This window comes from Athene cunicularia, assembly GCF_003259725.1.
Source record: "Athene cunicularia isolate RWA chromosome 1 unlocalized genomic scaffold, athCun1 chr1_part2, whole genome shotgun sequence".
NCBI lineage: Eukaryota > Metazoa > Chordata > Aves > Strigiformes > Strigidae > Athene > Athene cunicularia.
In genome coordinates, this window is record NW_020799092.1 from 18,138,428 (window position 1) to 18,150,755 (window position 12,328).

At 37.6% G+C, this 12,328-nt stretch overlaps 1 protein-coding gene across 2 annotated transcripts; it reads left to right on the top strand.

Annotated features, from left to right (window-relative positions):
- Positions 1-789: 789 nt before the first annotated feature.
- On the top strand, positions 790-9,310 carry SPIC (Spi-C transcription factor). 2 transcript variants are annotated; one of them, XM_026868423.1, is made up of 6 exons: positions 790-865; positions 2,270-2,296; positions 2,920-3,013; positions 4,638-4,750; positions 5,279-5,387; positions 8,795-9,310. In XM_026868423.1, the coding sequence occupies exons 2-6, from the start codon at positions 2,294-2,296 to the stop codon at positions 9,220-9,222; spliced, it is 747 nt and encodes a 248-aa protein (XP_026724224.1). In that variant the 5' UTR covers positions 790-865; positions 2,270-2,293; the 3' UTR covers positions 9,223-9,310. The 2 variants fall into 2 exon arrangements, with proteins under 2 accessions (XP_026724224.1, XP_026724223.1); XM_026868422.1 differs by lacking the exons at positions 790-865; positions 2,270-2,296 and having other exon boundaries at positions 2,908-3,013; positions 8,795-9,222.
- The last annotated feature ends 3,018 nt before the right edge of the window (positions 9,311-12,328 follow it).

Here is a 12,328-nt window from a genome sequence, read left to right on the forward strand (position 1 = left end):
CGTCTGAAACCAGCAGAAATGGTGAAGCTAACACTGGCTTCCAATTGCCTCTACTCAGCATTCATATCCAGGCTAGTTCTTGACTATAGTTCTTGGTTGAAGGAGTATGGATAAATATTGTAAGAGGTAATTACTATTTTACATCAGTTTCATGGCAAATGCTGAGGAAATTTTCTAAAATGTGCCTCTGAAAGACTTGTCTGCAGCACAGGATAGACCTATGTCAGCAATAAGAAGCTTTCTACTGAAAAACATAGTTCTTATCCCCTAGGATGAAACATCGTGGCTTGTAGCTGCTCAGAAAGTACGTGGCAAATCAGCAACTACAGCTTGTCTAAATCTGTATTGAATCCTTTAGTAAATGATTTAGACCTGGACCTGCTTTGAAGAAGAGTTATGAAATTCCCTCAAACTCTTATTCTGAGGTCTATTTTGGTCCATTTCTTGCACTGAGCTAAGCAGGAGGTTCAGATAAGGCCTCAAAGTCCATTGCAGTCTATGTGGGAAAGATGAGTGATGTAGGTGGTTGCTCTAGACATACCATATTGGTGACAGATTTGATAGGATGTGACATAGACAAAAGGAATCTCTTCCAGTGCTTAGAATCTGCATGTTTTGGACAATGGTTAAAGCATTTTATTTTATTTTATGTCAGTATAAATCACCCTTCTTTTGTGCCGAATGAAGGGCCATGCCAGCAGTTTACTATACCTTTACTCTCAAAAAACCCCCTAGCCAAAACACTTCCCTAAAATCAGCTATTTAATGCAGCCCCTTTGCCAGCCCATTGCTGTGGGAACTCAGTCTTTCATTTATGTATGAAACCAGACAGATTCTTGTCTTGTGTGTGGAGCTGAAATTCTAGGTAAGTGTCCAGACTTTTTTTTTTAAACTTGCTTGAGGTGTGACTTTTTCTTTTTTTGGTATGAATTCAGCTGTGTAAATGGTATGACCATTCAACAGTACCCTGCCGATACCTGCACATTTTAGGCTTTGAAAGGCATCGACAGTGACCATAGATGTTCTGTCGAGAGACTAAAGTATCAGTTTGGAGTTTGAGTTAGACAAAAGCAATTTAAGGAGAGTGAATTCCTTAAAATTAGGGGAACACTACGTGAGGATCTTCGCAAAGGAGATTCTTGTCTTTAACTTCTACAGCTTTATATTCCAAGAATGTGTGGCCACCATTGCAGCTGGAGGGTTAATATGGCCCACTGTGGTTTTAGAATAAAATTAGATCAATTTATCAAAATACTTGCTGCACTGAAGTTAAAGAGAAAAATCCCATCGACTTCAGTGAGGTCAATTTACTGAATCACCAGGATTTCAAGATATACGCTTGGTCATCAATATTTAAAAAAACTTTTACAAATTTTGACAGGAATTTATAACATACTTATCTGAGGCAGAATTACCAGGTTAGAACATTCATGGCCAGTCTTGGATAAAATTCTTCTTCATTTATATTTATGCATCTTCTCTCCTTTGCATTTGTAAACACCACAGAGGGAGCAGTCTTGCATCTGCTGAAATCACTGCTAAAATGTCCAGTATTTTCAAGAGATTATAATCAAACATTTAATGAGTAAATTACCGATACAGTGATTATTATATTTACAAGTTTGAAATAATAATGTAAATGAGAACAGGGAAAAAAAACCTGCAAGGTAACAAAACCTGATTATTGTAATCTGTAACAAATATAAATAAAAAATTACTACTAAGGGATTTTCACTGTTTATTAAACAAATTTGTTTCTGGAACTCACAATTAGTCTGAGAGTTTATGTATACTCATATACAGTCATATGCCAATCTGCATTATGAAAAAACATAGGCTTGTTTCAACTGCAAACCAAAGGGACTTAAACACTTGCATGTAATTCAGATCAGTATTTTCTTTGGGAAATTAGTAGCTGTGCTAAGACTGAATGTTAGCAATAATACATTTTCACTTCATAATGTCTTTAAAAAAATATGTTTATGATGATGGGGATAATAATCTAAAAGTCACAGTACTAATGAAACTGGAAACTTTAGTAACAAAAAATAGTCTGAATTTAAAAAAAAATATGCAATGTTGCAAGTATTTAATTTCATTAAAATATCACCTTCTAATCCTAAATTACTTTCATCTGTGTTATTAAATATATTTTATTTCATCAGTGGAAATAATAGAGTTATTTCATTTAGTTAATGTTAATTATACTGTGATAATTATTTTTTATTTTGAAACACGCAATCAAAAAAATATTGTTTATTTTAAACAGGATTCAAGTTTTGCTATCTAAATAATGGTAAGTCTACAATGCCTTTATTCTCTTTCATTATTGAGTGCTTCAAATATGCTACAGAAAACTCTTAGGCAAACAGATTTGAGGGGATTTTTTAGATTTTTAGAACAAGGTGTTCTAAAATGATAACGAACAATTTTCTGAAAATCAACACTTGGTTTCCTATGCCGGCATAGTATAGCATTTTCTCTGCATATGCACTTCGTAACCTGTGTGTAATAATTTTTGTCATGTCAATTATTGAATGATAACTTTGGCTTTATAAATCATGTTACACAAGTGATATATACCTGTGTATTACATACTATAAACCACTCCAATAGCAGTAACACCCTTTATGTAAACTTCTGCTGCAAATTAAGGAAATGAACCTTGAAACCTTCGCACGAGTGAGTAATGTTACCCGTGTGAGTTGTCCCACTGACCTCAAAGCAACTTCTCAAAGGAGTGAGAACTTTCTCATAATAGTAAACGATTATGGTAATGCCTCAGTGCCTGCAAAATACATATTCCAGGAGGATGTACATTCTATATAATCACTGCATTTATTTGGGATTTTCTGACTAATAATGTTGAAAGAACCAGCCTGGTATTTTCTGGCTCCTGACAGAAAAATGTTCTTGCAGAGTTTTCCTGACCAAGATGTACTGGGCCAGGCTTTCGAAGATGCGCTGGAAGTACTGCAGCAGCACTCTGACAGAGAAATGCATTATTCACCAGGTAAAAAAAGACCATTATTACATTTCATTTACCACTTATATTTTTACAGAAAATCTTGAAGCATATAGATAGGAGATCGGTTTGCCAGAGGTGGAGTATTGGATAGCAGAGGGGTACGTTGGGAGGATGGAAAGGGGGAACAATATTTGAAGGATTTCCGCCCCTCCATTAGTACTGCCCAGTGTGGCATTCACCTTCCATGTCACAGTGCAGGGAAACTGTTGGACAGTCCCCCTCTACCTTCCCCAGTACTAGCCTAGGTGCTCTGAGCTCAGATTTCCTATAATCAGAGCATATATGACCTTAATGCAACAGCCATTTTCCAGTTTTAATGTTTTAATTGAAAAATGGTCTTCTGTTATGCAGTGAATAAACTCATATAACAATGAATTCCAGTGGGGAAAAAAAAAAGACCAAAAAAAAAGACCAAGAATCCAGCAAGTGATATTAATTTCCACAATTAACTTTTTAACATTAAAATATAAATTTTAAATAGTTTATGCAGGAATGATAGTTCAAGTCTGGATAGTTGATAGAAAAGTGTTTTTCTTGGCTTGAAGGGTTTTAAACTTTACAAAACTTAAAATACAAGCAAGCTGTAAATTGTTCCTGTTCAGGCAAGGTTTTGGCAATTAAATCATTATAAAATTTAAAATCTGTGTTTGGTGTTTTTACATTGTAGAAATGTACAAATAGAAATGGAAGGAAATTAAAATAGGAGGCTACTTCACAAACCCTCTAAGTCCAGGACAAAGTATCTACTGTCTTTGTTTTGAATGCATTTCATATGAGGAAGTTTATTTACATATTATCTATTGTATACTGAAATATAAATAAGACCAGTTGGGCCATATCTTCAGCTGTTGTTAATACACATGCTGAAAGACTTGCTCTATATAATTACTTGTAGGTTCTTGCCTCTATCTGTTGTCAGAGCCAATGGAGAGAGGTATTAAACACTTGCAACTCAGTGTTTACTGTGTCTCACATCTGCACCCACATTTCCAGTTGCAATAGATGTAGCCTCCAAAATCTTCTCACCACCTGCAGTGTGTAATTTATTCCAAGTGGCTCAGTCCAGTGTTCTTCTCTCCTTCTTTAAAAAATCCTCAGGTCTTGGGTACCTTCTGTGGTCCCTCAGGCACTTCAGATGCTCTGATGCTCCTTCACTTCATTCATGATTGGATACTCGCTTGCATAGTACTAATGGCCTGCAGAACTGTGTGACATTCCCTTTTCCTTTCTAATACATGTATTGCAGTGGCCTGTAATTATCCCGTTCTTTATGTTTGGTGATGTTTGGCCCTCCTTTTTCTATTAACCAAACTATTTCATGATACTATGAAATATCTGACATTTCATCTTAACAAATACTGCTTTTCATCTTGAAGGCAAACAAAACCAGCCCAAGAGTTCGATTAGCAGCAGCAGTACAGATTATGTGGGATAACCTGCTGATATGAAACATTTTGGCTCTGGAGACTTTATTATCTAGAAGGCAGCCTTAGGATAAGTGCTTTTTGATAAACTCAGCAGCATGTTAGATGGTTCACCATTGGATTTTTTTACTTCTTCTCCCTTCCTTTTACTCACTCAGTTTTTGCTCCATCCTCCTAATTCTCAGGTTATAAAAATTGCCTGACTGTAATCAACCATCACCACCACCTCCGAGCAAGTCCCAGCTACTCTACTGCACCATCTACAGAGGACCAGGGGTATAGCTGGAGAAATGTGATTGTAAGTGAACAGATTACTAGTAAGTTAGACATAAATGGAAAATTGGCTGCCCATCTGTGAGTGTGGCCACCAGGAGTGTTGGGAAATGAATATTGCAAGAGAGATAATTTCAGTTAGATTCTACCAAATGCCATTTTCAACCAGCAGAATAGTAACAATGTGACAGAGGAACTACAGAGTCCATAGCGGCCACTGTCCCGTGGCCCTTGTCTTCTACTAACTCTGGAAACAGAGTCTACTGTTTCTCCTCTGCTTTCAGCAGAAGAGTTAAAGGTTCAGAGTGAGGCAATTACTCTGTTTTCCCTCCTAATTTCTCCCCTGGTGGGCAGTCCTTCCAGCTGGACATAAATTAGTGCGGCTAGTTACTGGTACAGTATACTCCCTGCCTTGGTGGCTGAGAAAAGTCCTCCATGGGTGAGGTGATGAAAGGTTGCATTTTGAAGGCTTCAGGGAATTAATTACTACAAGTTTCCTTTTCCTCAGAGAACGTACTCTGTTAATAACTCTTCATTGTTTTAATTCTTGAAGAACAGTGCAGCGGATTTTTATGCAGATGAGACTGTCTATCATACACTGCAGAATACTCCAGAAAGCCAAGTGATGCATGCTGCTCCTGGCCAGTCAAAAGCAGGGAAAGGTGTGTAAAATGAGCATATCTTGAAATGCACAGTATGTAACTTTTAAAAATCTCTTGGAAAATTATGATTTCTCTTTTTTTCTGACTTTTTTTACTTTTAACAGGGAAAAAAATTAGTTAACATTTAATAGTAAATAGAATGCAACTGCTAGTGTTCATTTCCTATCTGCTAAATCTTATAAGAGAAATCTGTTATAATTTTATTCTGTCCTCTTGTTTAGTACATGGAAAAAACAGACATGTGTTTCACTCCAAATCATCTTGGATGAAGTCTGATGCAGAGAAGTAAATCTAACTATCAGTAACATCTTTATCCACTTTAATAACTTCTTTCATGTGGTCCAACAAGGTGTGGTTTTCTTGAAGGTTTTTCGAAGGTTTTTCACATACATAAATATTTTTGCACCTGATTTTATGCCTTTATTTTTTTACTTTTCAAATTAGCTCTTAGATTTTGTCACTTCCAGTATGTATTTTTATAGCTATTTTTGTACTCCTTTTGGTTGACTTTACTTGAGTGGATAGATATCTATTTTGCAAATAATAGGTCAGGTGACATTGGTCATTGCAGTACTTAATTTATTACATTCATTCTTTGACTTTTATTTGGGACTCAGCATCCTTTCTATGACTCTGCTAGATGAGATTTCCACAGCTTTCACACTGAGCTATTGTAACTACTTTTGACCATGGGGTCTTTTTGAGTAGCTTCCTGGTTTTGCTGCTTTTTGAAATCCCCTTCTCTCAACTTTAGCCACACAATGTCAGTTTTTGGTGTCATCTCTTCCCATTGATGCTGAACTGTGGTTCTGGTGCTTAATAGCTACTACTACTACTACTACAAATTCCTTGGGATGATAGGAATAGTAGCCTCTCCTTTTAAGTTCTGTACTTCTAGCACTTGATTCACCATTTGCAATGGTGAATTTCATCTCCATCAAGGGATGTTGCTTATCTAAGTCTTACCCAGTGCTACACTGGGGCATTTTACAAGTCAGTATTTTAATTCACCTTCAGTTGTTACTGGTCTGTTAAACTTAATTTCCTGTTTCATATTTCTTTCACATTATTATCGATCTTCTTTTCCAGAAGTCCATACTGCATAAATTTGCAGAATGGCTGACTATTCTTAATGGGGTTTTTTTGTGTCTTCTTACTGGATTCTTTGTGTTCATGGCAATACTCCTGCCAGAAACTGTAATTTGAGGGGCTGTTTCCACTATACCTAAATAAATTTAGTCCTCTTGGCTTCTTATTAAGTCATGAAATGTTTTCTATACACTAGAAAGCAGTGTGGTCCTTTAGGAATAGATCTGTAGATGAAACAATCAGTACTGAGGACCCAAAGTCTGTGTTTAAAGCATTTCACAAGGATTTATTTGGGGCAATCTCTAGGCTGGCTGCAAGTTCTGAAAGCTGCAGTGACTGAGATATGCTTCTGGAAAGCATCTTTGGGTTAGATTTCCTCTGAAAGGAGTCCAGTTCATGTAGATCAATATGATTCCATGATCTGAACTAAAGTTTGGTGAGTGGAGACAATCAAGAGAGGTCCTTTAGAGATGCATCGCTATTAGACACACCCAGAGAAAATTAGACTGCTTCAAGACAATTCAGCACAGAAATCTAATGCAGACACTCTGAGACACCTTCTGGAGCACCTGCCTCTCTCCAGTGACCAGAGAAGAAATCTACAGACACTAGCCTTGTTAGCTTAGGTTGATGTTTAAGGTAATGAACACCACTAGCTTATGCAATGAGGTGCAGTACAAAGATCTGTGAATTAACGCCAGCTCAGACTAGTGCACCCACATTGTGTAGCACTTTGGAGATAACAGCTGGGCTCTGGAAACATAGCTGCATCAACACATAAGAGCAAAAAAGCCCTCTCAAACCAAGACATCAGCTAGAGATGATGGGTCTAGCAATAAAAGCCTGGGCAGAAATGACAGCTGAACGAAGAGGGCAAACAGTATGGAATCAGATGCTGCTGCAGACATGTCTACACTATCATTTTCCAGCAGAGATTCAGTCTGAAGCAGTCCAGGCATTTTGCCCTGATCTTATTTGTTCTACCATAGGTTCATAGGACAATTTGGTCTTGAGGGGACCTAGGGAGCCCACCTACTAAGAAGTGGCTACTGTGATCAGGCAGTGTTCTTCACTGGTTTGCTTTTAAGCTTCTCACCTTAGTAACACTATATGGATTTCTAGTAGAATATCTACTTCTAGTCACAGGCCAATTTTTATTTAGATAATGAAACTTTATTAATTTTTTGGAAAGTACCTCTGATTTCAGGCTCTTCTTCTTCCTAGTCTGTCACTTCTCTCCTCTTTCCTTACCACCAGATTCAGAATTACTGTCATCCCTAACAGATGTGTTGGCTTGACCCCAGTGTTCCTTAGCAACTGTTACTTTTCCCCTGTTCCTAGTTTAAAATAGCTATGCAAGACAAGACTTTATGAACTTTAAGTGCAGACACTTGTTTCCACTTTGGTTAAAGTAGAAGCCGTTCTTTTGCACAGACTCTCCTTTCTACAAAATGTTCCTCTTTGTCTCAATCTTAAATTCTTCCTCCTTATGGCAGCTTCTTGGTCACCCTTGGCTTTGTGAAGGGAACTAGAAGTAATTCAGAGAGAGGGATCCACAAGACTAAAGTGAAACTAAATAAGCCTTATTAGTAGACTTAAGTTTGAGAGCTAAGCCTGTGGGGAGAAACGCTTGGTTAGGTGACAAATACTGCAATACTGAGCTTGCTTTATTCTGTATAGGACACTTCTGCACATTTTTAGAAAACTAAAGGGTATCAGAAGATCTAGCTCCTTACTGACCAGGTGAGGTTTATGATCCAAAACTAGCTTGCTCTTCCTACTCACCTTATATCAGAGACTACAATGTCCCTAAAACTTTCCTGCAACAAACCTGACAAAATTGACTAATCTCAAAATAATTGAGTTTTGGTTAAGCAGGGAAATAATTTATTAAAAAACATTCAGACTGGCTCTCCAGAACCTCTTTCCTGCACTGTCTCAGGATGTAATTTCCTGCAGTGGGTTCCTTGATCATGCATCTGTACAGAATGTGTCTGAAGACTGCTGAAAGTGGCTTCTGAGACCTACCACATAGTGAAGTCACCAGATATTTGTCATGATCCCCAAATAACCTGCTCTTGGAATTCTAATGACCAAACCTCTTTCTGTCACCACAGATCTGTACATGTTTCAGAACTATCACCCTATTTGCTGTTTCTGGTCTTCTGTTGGATAATTTACTACTGATCTTTTAATTTGTGACAAGGTATTCGGTTTACATATGCTTTTGACTGTAAGATTCTTCCTAGGAAGACAACTTCTCATCTTTTGAAACAAATGTGTGTTCTGTTCTGACCTTGTACTTTATTTCTTAATAGGTAGAAAAAAACTTCGGCTGTTTGAGTACCTCCATGAGTCTCTCTATGATCCAGCTATGGCAAACTGCATCCAGTGGGTGGATAAGCCCAATGGTGTCTTCCAGTTTGTCTCCAAAAACAAGGAGAAACTTGCAGAGCTGTGGGGAGAAAGAAAGGGAAACCGCAAGATCATGACATATCAGAAAATGGCCAGAGCACTGAGGAATTACGGAAGAACAGGTGAAATCATTAAAATTCGAAGGAAGCTGACATACCAGTTCAGTGCTGTTGTTTTACAGAGACTTGCTCCATCTTATTTCTTGGGCAAAGAAGCAGTTTATCATCCATACATTCAGTCTAATCAAGAATATCAGTGTGCAGATGACTGGATCAGTTACAATAATTACATGTATAACAATGGTTATGCATTACAGCATGCTAACAGCTAGACATATCTTTCACATAAACAGGTCTTTGTTAGCTAGCAATACTTTCCAGCACAGGAACTCTTCTCTGTACATAGCTTTCCCTTTAAGATATAATACAAACAGATGAAGAGGAGGGTTTAAAAAATTATATTGGACTAGTTTTCTTCCTTTTGAAGTTAATGATAAATGCTCACTGACCATTGAAGAAAACCAGCAGCTGTAAGGCGCATTCTATTCTCCATTATATTAATCAGTAGAATTATTTTATATTCAAGCTGGTATATCCAAGATCAGGATCAAGGCTTTTGTCTGTTAGTGGGCATCAAAGATTCCATCCTGACAACACTCACTGGAAGTTTTATGCATATCCCCAACATTCCCAATCAGAATTTAGATGCTGTTGTACCATAGCACGTGCACTCCCTATCAGTTGTGTGCACGTGAATTAGAAAGGAAAGAGATTTGCCAACTGCATGAAGCTGCTGCCTGCTTTTTTCATCAATGTTCTTTATTAAGAGACATTTTCCAAGTGAATGTCTGGCTGAACAAGAGTCCACATGACAGTGCACCTGTTGGCCAAGTTGTTAATCCTTAATCACTTAAATTAACATATTTTAGCACAGATCCTGACATATGGTATTAGGATTGCCAGGTGCACATTTCACTGTTGGCAGTGGATTCATTGGGAAAGTGACCATACCATGAGAGGGTTAGTAAAGGATTATGCTTTTCATGTAGTTATTTACAGTTCTTTCCCCATTAATATGAGAAGCTGCACTTTTATCCAGCAGTTCTTTGCTCACTTAAACATAGCGCTGTTATTTATTTTTGGAGTTACAACTTTGTGCATATAAATGCAATTTCACTTCTCCAGCTCTTTTCCTTCGTGGGAATGTAATTGAAAGGCTCAGGAATTTTACACTCTCTTCATGGGGAAGGAGGACTAAATTTATGTAAAAAGAGAGTACTAGAATTTTATGCCCAGATGATACCTATAAATCTACTTTTTCTTCAGTCTTCTGTTACCTATCAACTTGTATCATCATATGAGTTGTCTGTTGTGCCAAAATACTTCCATTCAACTGCATTCAATTCCAAGTTCTGCATTTTGCTTCAAGCGAGTGCAGGCCCAGATATTAATAAAGACAAAATTAATTTGTGTGGAGAGGTACAAATGGTGGCCTGATATGTTTGATGTAATTAATTGACTTTGATAGTTTCCCCCGTTCTACCTCCTGCTTGCTTGTACAAGATAAAATTTTACGTAACAGATGCAAAGCAACACACTCCGTTCAGGCAAAATTTGAGGTTTTGAATTAGCACTTTGGCAAGATGAAAGATGTATACTCTCAGAAATCTGAAGCATGTTAAATGGCACTAAAAACAAACTCAGATTTTAAGTCAGTAAACATCTGCTTAAACAAGAAGGTAATAACTGTGTGATTAATATTTTGAGTGTAATATCTTGTAAAATGTAAACATTACTACAAAATAGACACAAGAATGCCTCTGGTCTTATCGAACTGAATCTGGATCTGCTGTAGCACTGAACGCAGTGGGAGTTTAACTCTTAGAAAGGACTGAGGTCTTTCAGTTGGGATGCCTTCACTCTGTGAGCACATATGTAAATGCAACACTTCCAACGTACATAAATTTGGCAAGAAACTGCATGGTTCAGTTACTCCACATCTGTCACCTGTGGCACACTGACTATGCTATTGACAAGGATAGTAACATACATGGGGTTGAATCTGCTCTCTGTAAAATGCTTACTATTCAATATGTTTAGATTCACTTTCCTCAGCCTCTTGTTAAGGAAATAAATACTTATTCAGATTCTGTGTTACCTTTTTAACTTAGATATAAACATCAGCATTTGCTTCTTATAAAATTGATAACCAGGTGAGATGTTATAGCTGCAGCTGGGAGAACAGTACAGAGCAGAAATAGAAGAGCATATGGGGTAAGAAGAAAAGAAGGAAATTCAGGCAGAGATGAGGGAATCATAATATCTGTGTATAGGAAGAGACAGATTTCAGCCACAGGAGTAACCATGGGGACCAACAGCATTAGAAAGAGACGTCTTTGAGAAAAGGTTGCCTCATGCCTTCCACCCCACCAATCAAAGTACCCAGAGAGATTTTAGAAGCTCCGACTGTACTTCTGTTTCTATACAGAAGGATATTTAACTCTGCAGTACAATGATATTGGTCTTACATACAGAAAAAATTCTTGACTATTAGCAATGCTTTAACCTACCAAAGACAGGTTAAATAAGCAAAACACAAGGTTACCAAATATCTGAAGCACAGACTTAGACTTACCAAGGTCTGAAATAATGTGTAGCTGTTTTTAACTGTGTAAGTGTTTAAACATTGAAGCAACACACCAAAGGATGTGGTGGAGTTATTGTTTCTCCACATTTTTAACCCAAGACCTTATCCATTTCTAAATGTACAGTATTGCAATATAGTCATGGTAAAGTCATAACCATACTGCAAGACTGTCGTGGATGAAAGTATTGACATGGTACTGATTTAGAAAAATAATCTAGATTTATTAATAACTAACAACTATTTGTCAATACAACATAACTCAGAAAGAAAAGCAACTTATTCAGGTTCTAAAATGACAATATTCACTCTTACTTAACAAGTACCTTAAATTTATACACATATGTACATGCGCATACACAAAACAGACACATACATACAGAAACAAAGGGGTTTGGATTGGGTAAAATGAACACAAAAGGGACAAGCACACAGGAACAAAGGCAAGGGTATGTACCCACACACCCACCCACCAATAAACAGGTGAAATAGAAGCTAGCTCAAAGAAAATTTCCCTCTCGAGTTTAGAGCAAATACTCACAATGCCTTGGCATTCCTCAACGGGCAATAACTGAGACTCGAGCGGGGTGGGGGACACACGATGACCACTTCGCCCTGGCCTTCTGTCTGGAGCAGTCCATACCTGAGAGGCGTCCCAGCTCAGGGGAGATGGTGGTCACAGGCCCACTGCCATCCAGGAGAGCTGGTGGTCGCAGTTTATAGGGTCCAAGATAATTGACTTTTGTCAAATATTATCTGGTGCCTTCGGGCAGTTGCACAAGAATTTGAATAAC